Consider the following 13,287-nt stretch of genomic DNA (forward strand, 5'->3'; position numbering starts at 1 on the left):
TTTTCACAGGCTGCTTGCTGTGGGATTGAAACGATGAGTAGTGTGTGTTCCTTTCCTGTTCCAACTAGAGTTCCCCAACATGACTGGAAATTGCTGTCCTATCAAGGTGTCTTTCTCTAATGATCAAGTTTGGTTTTGAATCCATTGAGCATATGTTATTCAGACACTAATTCATTACGAAAAAGTTATTGAAGACTAGTTTCTTGTTATAATGACCGGTTTGTCACTGTATCCTTATACAAAGTTACCTAAGAAATGATCAAATTTTTGCACTTACTATTTTCTAAAGTCTCCTACATTTATGATTTCTAGAATTTTAAAAATGGTAATTTTACTGTTCCTTTTTTACACTGCAAATTATATTACTACATCCAACATCTAGTTATGTCTAATAAACCTCCACAGTCCCTTGATATTTTTAACCTGTATGTAAAAGTAAGGTAAAATTCTAGCAGTGTGAACTAATTTTCCTTTTTAAATATATAACAAATTGAATACATTTTATGTCATTCTAAATTTTAAAACAAGTAAATTCATGACATAATCTATAACTTCCAAAAATAAAACTGAAAGCCAGACTACTAATTATCATATATCAGATATGAAATTTGATCTTTATAACAAAGATCAAATGATTAATGTTGCTTTCAAAAATTGATTTGTGATCCTGATGTTTTCAGATCAATTGATAGCAATTATTTTTGTATAATCACTTAACAACTTAAATGTGCAAAATATTGATTTTTTTCAGGTGAGACAGTCTCCCTGAGCAGCTACAGTAGGAGAAAGACGTAGTGGCATTTAATTCTAATTTATTCCTGAGAAAGTGGTGACTGACTGAAGTTCATGAAGTCCATGCCAAATGTTAGATGAAATGGTGAAGTTATTCAGAAACATTAAAACTAAAAATTAAATTAGAATTCAGAATATTGAGTAATAAATCCCATGTCATTCATATTAGCATTGCCATTTAACTTGATGAAAGTTGCCTTAAAGAGACAAACTTATATTGTAAGTACTAATAGGAAGATATATGCTAATTTTCTGATAGAGCAATATCAGAGAAAGTTGATTACAAAACTATATCAAAAGTGTTAGAATTTATATGATTTATAAAACTAAAGAGTTATATAATGGAGTTATAAAAATAACCTGGGGTGACAAAATTATTTCATCGCTATTGTTCTTGTTTAGTAGTGTGGTACAGGCCAGGCGCAGTGACTCACACCTGTAATCCCAGTGCTCTGGTGGGGGCTGAGGCTGGTTGATCACCTGAGGCCAGGAGTTCGAGACCAGCCTGGCCAACATGGGGAAACCCAGTCTCTACTGAAAATACAAAAAATTAACCAAGCATGGTGGTGGGTGCCTGTAATCCCAGCTACTCGGGAAGCTGAGAGAGGAGAACTGCTTGAACCCGGGAGGTGGACGCTGCAGTGAGCCGAGATCACACCATTGCACTCCAGCCTGGGCAATAAGAGTAAAACTTCATCCCAAACAAACAAACAACAATAACAGAAAGTAGTTTGATACATTGCATATTTACAAAAAAAAGATTTAAAATTATTTATACAATATTTACTGGAGAGCCTACTAGAGATCAAGCATTGTTACGAATAAAATGAAGAAAAGCACAGAAGTCATCCCACCATCCGTCATGTAGATTGCAATCCAGAGGAAAGAGAAGCAGGTCAGGCTCAATCATGAAAATAAATATATTGTTACAATCTGTGATGAACACCATAAAGAAGAATTTCAGGTTGGGAAAGAACTGACCTGCACATTAATGTATCAGTAAAATATAAATTATCTATTTCATTTTCTTTAAATCTTTTATTCCAGTAAGTTGACATTAATGTGTGTAGTAGATATAAAAATAGCTTTTTAAGTCTCTAAGATCAGTTGGGGAATGTTTGAAGTGACTTCTTTTGCTAAGGTTTTATCTTTATGACAAGGCATAAAATAAAAATTTCTTATGTTTAATTGTTGATTTTTATTGCACAAGGTTTTTTACATTGCAAAGATAATTATCTCATTATTATATTAAGTGAAATTCTAAAAACCTTCCCAGACAGTATATGAAACTCATGAGTAGGCTGAACACATTAACTCAACAAATTTTCTTAAGTACTATGAATAAAGATTTCTGATAAAATGAGAAACTTTTGTGTGGAGGGAGAAAGAAAAAACAATGAACATACACAACCTAAATAGTAGAGGCTACACATAAAATAACTATACTACGAGCACATGGTAAATGTTCTAACAATGGTACAAATGAGATGTGGGATTTTAGACAGGAGAGAAACATCAGTTTCATCTTGTTGGGCCAAGGACAAAAAATAATGCAGTCGTGGGCTTAGCACTGTAGGTGAAATTCAGATAAGAATTGAGGAATAACAATGCATAAAATGTATATTAAACAAACTTCCAAAATTAGGAAATTTCAGGGTCTCTAAGGAATAGTAATCTTACTTGGTTTGAGAGAATTTAAGGTACTTACTAGGAATCATGATAAAGTAGGCTGGAAGAGCAGGGATGAATCAGATTGTCAAGGGGTTTTGAATGTAAAAGTAGGAAATTTCACATAATTCAGAGAGACTTTTGTTGTTGTTCATTATTTATTATAAAGAAAAAATTAAACTGGTATTAAAATTTGTAAAAAAAAAAAATTAGGGAATATTTGTGGGTATTTCTAAGGTACCTCTTGGATAGCTCCCAGAAATTAATGCTAAGTCAGACTAACGAATGCACATTTCTAGTAGTTAGAAATCCTTCAAGTTCAAACAGTTTTAGCATGAAGATGTAATATGACCTAATTCTTGATCTTAGGCTCATAAGATTTGAAACAGCTAAAGGCGGACTATGTTTTTTCCATAAAACAACTGACAAGTTTGTGAAGGTTATTTCTTCCACATTTCTTACTACTACAGGGTTACGTTATGTGGCTCAGAAATTTTTAACATTTACAAATCTCATAATTGTGAAACAAACATGATAATTTTATTTGTCCTCGTTAAACCTTGATCAGTATTGGTTTCATTTTCTTATATTAAATCAAATTTTCTATTATTTCTATTTATGTGCTTTTACTTATATTTTGTTTTCTGGTCTGTTTATAAATCACAGATCCCAGGGATTTATGCTGTCTCCAACAGCCTCCTTTGTTGATGCTTCTGATGTGACACAAGGGGTTGATACCACGTGGACTTCTGTCAGCCCCTCTGTTGCAGCACCCTCTGTGTGCCAGCAGGATGTATGCCACAATGGAGGCACATGCCACCCCATCTTCCTCTCCAGTAGTATAGTGTCATTCCGATGTGACTGTCCACTACATTTCACTGGCCGCTTCTGTGAAAAAGGTAATCAATCTTCATTACCCTTTTGTATTTCTTTTTAAAAACCTCTCCAGAGAATGGACAGGAGTTGAAATGTATTGTAAACTTAGTGATGGGTACTAGCACAAACAAGAAACAGCTGTATAATTTTATTTAAAAATAAATTCTGATTGAATACTTGTAGAAGCAAACCTAAGATATTTTTTGCATTAGGAATGCCATTCAACATGTATTTCCAATTGCCATATAAAATAGAAGTTAAAATTCATAGTGTTTTTATGCAGCTACTTCTAAAATTATGGTGAATCTTTCCTTTGTTTCCATAGAGACAAATAGGTTCTAATTAACACTATTTTATTGTTTAATTGCCAAAGAGCCACATTTATGTCCTTCATATGCAAATCCTCGTATTTGAATTTAGTGTTTAAGAATACTACATTAACTTTTGATGCTTAAGAATATGGTTTTAACATTAATGAAGCTGCTAATGAATGAAAAATATATATTCTCCTATTGTCAACATCTAATAGCCTCCTAAGACGTTTTCAGTTAATTAGGGAAATGCTAGACAACTAAAGCCAGAAACACCCTGGACAGATTACAAAGGCATTAAGTCATGTGCAGCTGACTTGTTGTCCTTGCACTGATAGCTGAAGTGTTATTATGTCTATACAACTAATCTCTAGTTCTAAATTAGGGAGGAGGGGATGGGGATTACTATTGGATTATGATTCAGACAGCAGATAATTTTATTACTTATCCAACACTGTATTTAATAAATCCCCATTTAAGCACTAAAATGTGGGACGTCCTAATGTTAATTCAGAGGTGTGTGTGTGTGTGTGTGTGTATGTGCATGTGTGTGGATGTGGATGTGTGTGCATGTGTATGTTATTCCATCCTTCTTCCACAATGACTTTGTGTGACTGTGAATGTTTAATATTTAGCTAAGTAAGCAAGCAAATACAGTAAAAGGCACAGAAATGGAAACACAGTCTATTTTCAGCTTCCTCTTAAGACATCATATAAGTATTCTTCAAAATGGACTTTATCTATGAAATGCTCTGAAGATGCATCACTATGGCTTGATTTTTAGAAAAGTATTTCAAGTGTTTGCAAAATGTCATGTTGTTTGCTTTCTGCTATAATTTAAGGCCATTTATATTATATTCTATGAGTAGAGAGATCTAGGGAGATAATTGGGTTGTAAAGCTGTTTTAGTTCTACATTTAACTATCTAAAACTCTGAGAGGGCTGTTTATCTTTTTAATTTTGTGCTAGGTGGAGTCTTAAAAAATACACTTATTTATTAATTTGTCTTTTTTTATTATTATACTTTAAGGTTTAGGGTACATGTGCACAATGTGCAGGTTTGTTACATATGTATCCATGTGCCATGTTGGTGTGCTGCACCCATTAACTCGTCATTTAGCATTAGGTATATCTCCCAATGCTGTCCCTCCCCCCTCCCCAACCCCACAACAGTCCCCGGAGTGTGATGTTCCCCTTCCTGTGTCCATCTGTCCTCATTGTTCAATTCCCACCTATGAGTGAGAACATGCAGTGTTTGGTTTTTTGTCCTTGCGATAGTTTACTGAGAATGATGGTTTCCAGTTTCATCCATGTCCTTACAAAGGACATGAACTCATCATTTTTTATGGCTGCATAGTATTCCATAGTGTATATGTGCCACATTTTCTTAATCTAGTCTCTCGTTGTTGGACATTTGGGTTGGTTCCAAGTCTTTGCTATTGTGAATAGTTCCACAATAAACATATGTGTGCATGTGTCTTTATAGCAGCATGATTTATAGTCCTTTGGGTACATAACCAGTAATGGGATGGCTGGGTCAAATGGTATTTCTAGTTCTAGATCCCTGAGGAATCGCCACACTGACTTCCACAATGGTTGAACTAGTTTACAGTCCCACCAACAGTGTAAAAGTGTTCCTATTTCTCCACATCCTCTCCAGCACCTGTTGTTTCTTGACTTTTTAATGATGGCCATTCTAACTGGTGTGAGATGGTATCTCATTGTGGTTTTGATTTGCACTTCTCTGATGGCCAGTGATGATGAGCATTTTTTCATGTGTTTTTGGGCGGCATAAATGTCTTCTTTTGAGAAGTGTCTGTTCATGTCCTTCGCCCACTTTTTGATGGGGTTGTTTGTTTTTTTCTTGTAAATTTGTTTGAGTTCATTGTAGATTCTGGATATTAGCCCTTTGTCAGATGAGTAGGTTGCAAAAATTTTCTCCCATTTTGTAGGTTGCCTGTTCACTCTGATGGGAGTTTCCGTTGCTGTGCAGAAGCTCTTTAGTTTAATTAGATCCCACTTGTCAATTTTGGCTTTTATTGCCATTGCTTTTGGTGTTTTAGACATGAGGTCCTTGCCCATGCCTATGTCCTGAATGGTATTGCCTAGGATTTCTTCTAGGGTTTTTATGGTTGTAGGTCTAACATGTAAGTCTTTAATCCATCTTAAATTAATTTTTGTATAAGGTGTAAGGAAGGGATCCAGTTTCAGCTTTCTACATATGGCTAGCCAGTTTTCCCAGCACCATTTATTAAATACAGAATCCTTATCCCATTGCTTGTTTTGTCAGGTTTGTCAAAGATCAGATAGTTGTAGATATGCGGCATTATTTCTGAGGGCTCTGTTCTGTTCCATTGATCTGTGTCTCTGTTTTGGTACCAGTACCATGCTGTTTTGGTTACTGTAGCCTTGTAGTATAGTTTGAAGTCAGGTAGCGTGATGCCTCCAGTTTTGTTCTTTTGGATTAAGATTGACTTGGCAATGCTGGCTCTTTTTTGGTTCCATATGAACTTTAAAGTGGTTTTTTCCAAGTCTATGAAGAAAGTCATTGGTAGCTTGATGGGGATGGCATTGAATCTATAAATTACCTTGGGCAGTATGGCCATTTTCATGATATTGATTCTTCCTACCCATGAGCATGGAATGTTCTTCCATTTGTTTGTATCCTCTTTTATTTCATTGAACAGTGGTTTATAATTCTCCTTGAAGAGGTCCTTCACATCCCTTGTAAGTTGTATTCCTAGGTATTTTGTCTTTGAAGCAATTGTGAATGGGAGTTCACTCATGATTTGGCTGTTTGTCTTATTGGTGTACAAGAATGCCTGTGATTTTTGTACATTGATTTTGTATCCTGAGCATTTGCTGAAGTTGCTTATCAGTTTAAGGAGATTTTGGGATGAGACGATGGGGTTTTCTGGATGTACAATCATGTCATCTGCAAATAGGGACAATTTGACTTCCTCTTTTCCTAATTGAATACCCTTTATTCCCTTCTCCTGCCTGATTGCCCTGGCCAGAACTTCCAACACTATGTTGAATAGGAGTGGTGAGAGAGGGCATCCCTGTCTTGTGCCAGTTTTCAAAGGGAATGCTTCCAGTTTTTGCCCATTCAGTATGATATTGGCTGTGGGTTTGTCATAGATAGCCCTTATTATTTTGAGATACGTACTATCAATATCTAATTTATTGAGAGTTTTTAGCATGAAGCGTTCTTAAATTTTGTCAAAGGCCTTTTCTGCCTCTGTTGAGATAATCATGAGGTTTTTGTCTTTGGTTCTGTTTATATGCTGGATTACATTTATTGATTTGCATATGTTGAACCAGCCTTGCATCCCAGGGATGAAGCCCACTTGAACATGGTGGATAAGCTCTTTGATATGCTGCTGGATCCAGTTTGCCAGTATTTTATTGAGGATTTTTGCATCATTGTTCATCAAGGATATTGGTCTGAAATTCTCTTTTTTGGTTGTGTCTCTGCCAGGCTTTGGTATCAGGAGGATGCTGGCCTCATAAAATGTGTTAGGGAGGACTCCCTCTTTTTCTATTGATTGGAATAGTTTCAGAAGGAATGGTACCACTTCCCCCTTGTACCTCCGGTAGAATTCGGCTGTGAATCCATCTGGTCCTGGACCGTTTTTGGTTGGTAAGCTATTGATTATTGCCACAATTTCAGAGCCTGTTTTTGGTCTATTCAGAGATTCAACTTCTTCCTGGTTTAGTCTTGGGAGGGTGTATTTGTCGAGAAATTTATCCATTTCTTCTAGATTTTCCAGTTTATTTCTGTAGAGGTGTTTGTAGTATTCTCTGATGGTAGATTGTATTTCTGTGGGATCAGTGGTGATATCCCCTTTATCATTTTTTATTGAATCTATTTGATTCTTCTCTCTTTTCTTCTTTATTTGTCTTGCTAGCAGTCTATCAATTTTGTTGATCTTTTCAAAAATCCAGCTCCTGGATTCATTAATTTTTTGAAGGGTTTTTTGTGTCTCTATTTCCTTCAGTTCTGCTCTTAGTTATTTCTTGCTTTCTGCTAGCTTTTGAATATGTTTCGTCTTGCTTTTCTAGTTCTTTTAATTGTGATGTTAGGGTGTCAATTTTGGATATTTCCTGCTTTCTCTTGTGGGCATTTAGTGCTATAAATTTCCCTCTACACACTGCTTTGAATGTGTCCCAGAGATTCTAGTATATTGTGTCTTTGTTCTCATTGGTTTCAAAGAACATCTTTATTTCTGCCTTTATTTCGTTATGAACCCAGTAGTCATTGAGGAGCAGGTTGTTGAGTTTCCATGTAGTTGAGCTGTTTTGAGTGAGTTTCTTAATCCTGAGTTCTAGTTTGATTGCACTGTGGTCTGAGAGACAGTTTATTATAATTTCTGTTCTTTTACATTTGCTGAGGAGAGCTTTACTTCCAACTATGTGGTCAATTTTGGAATAGGTGTGGTGTGGTGCTGAAAAAAATGTATATTCTATTGATTTGGGGTGGAGAGTTCTGTAGATGTCTATTAGGTCTGCTTGGTGCAGAGCTGAGTTCAATTCCTGGGTATCCTTGTTAACTTTCTGTCTCATTGATCTGTCTAATGTTGACAGTGGGGTGTTAAAATCTCCCATTATTATTGTGTGGGAGTTTAAGTCTCTTTATAGGTCACTCAGGACTCGCTTTATGAATCTGCGTGCTCTTGTATTGGGTGCATATATATTTATGATAGTTAGCTCTTCTTGTTGAATTGATCCCTTTACCATTATGTAATGGCGTTCTTTGTCTCTTTTGATCTTTGTTGGTTTAAAGTCTATTTTATCAGAGACTAGGATTGCAACCACTGCCTTTTTTTGTTTTCCATTTGCTTGGTAGATCTTCCTCCATCCCTTTATTTTGAGTCTATGTGTGTCTCTGCACATGAGATGGGTTTCCTGAATACAGCACACTGATGGGTCTTGACTCCTTATCCAATTTGCCAGTCTATGTCTTTTAATTGGAGCATTTAGCCCGTTTACATTTAAAGTTAATATTGTTATGTGTGCATTTGATCCTGTCATTATGATGTTATCTGGTTATTTTGCTCGTTAGTTGATGTAGTTTCTTCCTAGCCTTGATGGTCTTTACAATTTGGCATGTTTTTGCAGGGGCTGGTAAAGGTTGTTCCTTTCCATGTTTAGTGCTTCCTTCAGGAGCTCTTTTAGGGCAGGCCTGGTGGTGACAAAATCTCTCAGCATTTGCTTGTCTGTAAAGTATTTTATTTCTCCTTCACTTATGAAGCTTAGTTTGGCTGGATATGAAATTCTGGGTTGAAAATTCCTTTCTTTAAGAATGTTGAGTATCAGCCCCCACTCTCTTCTGGCTTGTAGAGTTTCTGCCAAGAGATTAGCTGTTAGTCTGATGGGCTTCCCTTTGTGAGTAACCCAACCTTTCTCTCTGGCCGCCCTTAACATTTTTTCCTTCATTTACACTTTGGTGAATCTGACAATTATGTGTCTTGGGGTTGCTCTTCTCGAGGAGTATCTTTGCGGCATCCTCTGTATTTCCTGTATCTGAATGTTGGCCTGCCTTGCTAGGTTGGGGAAGTTCTCCTGGATAATATCCTGCAGAGTGTTTTCCAACTTGGTTCCATTCTCCCTGTCACTCTTAGGTACACCAATCAGATGTAGGTTTGGTCTTTTCACATAGTCCCATATTTCTTGGAGGCTTTGTTCGTTTCTTTTTATTCTTTTTTCTCTAAACTTCTCTTCTCGCTTCATTTCATTCATTTCAACTTCCATCACTGATACCCTTTCTTCCAGTTGATCGCATCAGCTACTGAGGCTTCTGTATTCTTCATGTAGTTCTCGAAAGTTGGCTTTCAGCTCCATCAGCTCCTTTAAGCACTTCTCTGCATTGGTCATTTTAGTTATACATTCGTCTAATTTTTTTTCAAAGTTTTTAACTTCTTTGCCACTGGTTTGAATTTCCTCCTGTAGCTCGGAGTAGTTTGATCATCTGAAGCCTTCTTCTCTCAACTCGTCAAAGTCACTCTCTGTCCAGCTTTGTTCCGTTGCTGGTGAGGAACTGCGTTCCTTTGGAGGAGGACAGGTGCTCTGCTTTTTAGAGTTTCCAGTTTTTCTGCTCTGTTTTCTCCCCATCTTTGTAGTTTTTTCTACTTTTGGTCTTTGATGATGGTGATGTACAGATGGGTTTTTGGTGTGGGTGTCCTTTCTGTTTGTTAGTTTTCCTTCTACCAGACAGGACCCTCAGCTGCAGGTCTGTTGGAGTTTGCTAGAGGTCCACTTCAGACCCTGTTTGCCTGGGTGTCAGCAGCGGTCGCTGCAGAAGAGCGGATTTTCGTGAACTGCAAATTCAGCTGTCTGATAGTTCCTCTGGAAGTTTTGTCTCAGAGGAGTACCCAGCCGAGTGAGGTGTCAGTCTGCCCCTATTGGGGGGTGCCTCCCAGTTAGGCTGCTCAGGGGTCAGGGACCCACTTGAGGAGGCAGTCTGCCCATTCTAAGATCTCCAGCTGAGTGCTGGGAGAACCACTACTCTCTTCAAAGCTGTCAGACAGGGACATTTAATTCCGCAGATGTTATTGCTGACATTTTGTCTGTGCCCTGCCCCCAGAGGTGGAGCCTACAGAGGCAGGCAGGCCTCCTTGAGCTGTGGTGGGCTCCACCCAGTTCCAGCTTCCTGGCTGCTTTGTTTACCTAAGCAAGCCTCGGCAATGGCGGGCGCCCCTCCCCCAGCCTTGCTGCCACCTTGCAGTTTGATCTCAGACTGCTGTGCTAGCAATCAGCGAGACTCCATGGGCGTGGGACCCTCCAAGCCAGGTGCCGGACACAATCTCCTGGTGTGCCGTTTTCCAAGCCCATTGGAAAAGCGCAGTGTTAGGGTGGGAGTGACCCAATTTTCCAGGTGCCGTCTGTCACCTTTCCTTGACTAGGAAAGGGAACTCCCTGACCCCTTGCGCTTCCCGAGTGAGACAACACCTCACCCTGCTTCGGCTCAGCTAGCGCAGGGTGCGCTAAACCGACTGTCCTGCACCCACTGTTTGGCACTCCCTAGTGAGATGAATCCGGTATCTCAGATGGAAATGCAGAAATCACCTGTCTTCTGCGTGGCTCACGCTAGGAGCTGTAGACTGGAGCTGTTCCTATTCAGCCATCTTGGCTCCACCTATTAATTTATCTCAAGATGGAGTCTTGCTCTGCCGCCCAGGCTGGAGTGCAATGGCGTGATCTTGGCTCACTGCAACCTCCACCTCCCAGGTTCAAGTGATTCTCCTACCTCAGCCTCCACAGTAGCTGGGATTACAGACATGAGCCACCACACCCAGCTAACTTTTGTATTTTTAGTACAGACAGGATTTCACCGTGTTAGCCAGGATGGTCTCAAACTCCTAACACCTTAGGTGATCCACCCGCCTCAGCCTCCCAAAGTGCTGGGATTACAGATGTGAGTCACTGTGACTGGCCTATTTTAATTTTTTAATGTTAGTGCATCTCTACACTGACGTATTACACTAGCAATGACCCTCTACGCCATCATTTCTCTCTGTCCCACTGAATCCCCAATTCTCTCTCCTTTAACTCTTTACCTAGTATCTTTAACACTTCATAGAGTAACCTGTATTTTCCTCCAGAAAAAAAAAATGGAGGATTTTTGGAGTTAAGCAAGGTTTCACTGAGGTTTAATTGTATTTGATGTTTTGGTGGCAGAATATAGGAAAGTGACCTCAGGAAAAGAATTGGAAATCTACCCTATTTTTGCTGTACAAATTATGTTTTCATATTATTAATCATTTTATGCTTCTTAAATTTTTAACTATTTTTCTTGCTGAATTTATAATATTTTAAAAACTAATAAATTGGATGTTTTGCTAAACATTAAGTAATCTATAGAGTATTTCTTTTTTAAAAGTACATGATAATCAGACACTATGACTAATATTTTTATCAATGATTAGTAATTACAAAATTGCATTTGAAGAATAACTTTAATTCATTAATACTGAGGCACATGATAAACTAAACAAAATTAATGTAATAGGACTATTTTTAGGTTATCATAATATTATCCATAATTTTTTTGCTGTTGCCTCTTTTGGAAAATGTTTCAGTATAGTACATAGAGGGCCATGTGATATGCATGTTCAGAACTGAAATTTTGTTTGTAAATATTGAAGTGATGAATATTTATTTTTAACCATTTACTCTTTACATTTGAATAAAGTATCTTGCCTCTTTCTGTCATAAAGAAATCCAGGGGCAGGATTGTGTTTTCAACCTATTGCTCTAAATGTAATTTGTGATGTTGTGTGCCTTAGAATCCATACTGACACATGTTGACTACTGCTACTGCCTAAGGTCTGTAATTCAGGAATCTGGTCCTAGGTCGTCATTTTTTATAGCATGACTCAGGTTGGCCAGATGAAACCTGAATCATACTATAAATGATGAAATTTAAGTGTAAATTTCAATAATTATTATATGCCATTTTCAAATTGTTTCAATTGCCTGGTAGAAAACTTGCTTTGGATAAACAGTCCCTAAATCTTCCCTATTTATATTTATTATACTTATATTTATATAACTTCTTAGAAATGTTCTTAGTATTAAATGCTTACAATTTACAGATAAATCAGAATTTACAGACAGAGTGCCATGAAAATAATTTTTAAATGAATCCCTTATTGAGTACAATCAACACCTAAAATATATGAACTTCTGCTTCAGGAGTGAAATTTGCATAATATTATTGTGAAGAGTCCTGATTTACCAGACACTGCACTGAGTGCTTCATACATCTTATTTCACTTAACCCTCAGAATAACCCTACTGAAGTAGGCTCTCTAAATTACCTCCATTTACAAATGAGAGATCTAAAGCCTAGAGTTGTTAAATTACTTTGTCAAGGTCACACAGTTTGTACATGGTAGAAATGGGATTAGAAGTAATCTTGGCTGACTCCAGATTTCACATTTAACCACCATGCTGTATTACTATACTAGCTGGAAAATCAAATTTAATGTGATGGCATGATAAAATTTTTAAATTGTTCCACTCTGTCATCTGTTTATGAAAAAAAAAATATCTTTGCTTCAGGAAGAAAAGAGAGTTTTCTTTAAAAAATAAAATTTCAAAAATCATCAAACCAAAGAAGTTAATGTTGATCTAGTAAGTTTTTAATGAAGAAGATATCATAATCCCCATAAAATTAAACTGAAAAACACATTAGGTGAGCCCAAAAATTGTGTCTGAGTGGTCGTATCTTTTCATAATGACTTCACGTAAACTAAAATATAGAAAGCAGATTTTAGAGTATTTGAATTTCGGAAAAATCTAGACATAACTGATGAAAGAACATGACTGAAAAAATATATAATTACGTAGACATCCAGATATAAAGATACGTTAGAAATTGATTTTTCTTCCCAAGTCTCACTTCTTTTTACTTCTAGTTAATATTCTTAACCTGTGAAAGAATGTTAAAATATTTTAACAACTTTCATGTTGCACAGCAAAATAGAGTTGTCAATTAAAGTATAGGCCTTAACTAAAATAGCACTAGATCCAGTAACACAGAGAAAGGGTTTCTGGAGCTATGCGACTAAGGAATGGGTCACCCACACACATATTTCCCATCTACTTGGCATTACATCATATGCTGCTCTACTTT

The 13,287-nt window shown here is 37.1% G+C and overlaps 1 protein-coding gene across 2 annotated transcripts in view; it reads left to right on the plus strand.

Moving 5' to 3' along the window:
• The window catches only part of EYS (eyes shut homolog), a 2,056,951-nt gene that overhangs the window by 1,508,493 nt on the left and 535,171 nt on the right, over window positions 1-13,287 (plus strand). For both annotated transcript variants that reach the window (XM_032154320.2, XM_032154329.2), the window contains exon 31: window positions 3,127-3,359. In XM_032154320.2, coding sequence (XP_032010211.1) covers window positions 3,127-3,359 — 233 coding nt within the window. The remainder of the gene's footprint in view (window positions 1-3,126; window positions 3,360-13,287) is intronic.

Source organism: Hylobates moloch, unplaced genomic scaffold (genome assembly GCF_009828535.3).
Source record: "Hylobates moloch isolate HMO894 unplaced genomic scaffold, HMol_V3 SCAFFOLD_2, whole genome shotgun sequence".
Lineage (NCBI taxonomy): Eukaryota > Metazoa > Chordata > Mammalia > Primates > Hylobatidae > Hylobates > Hylobates moloch.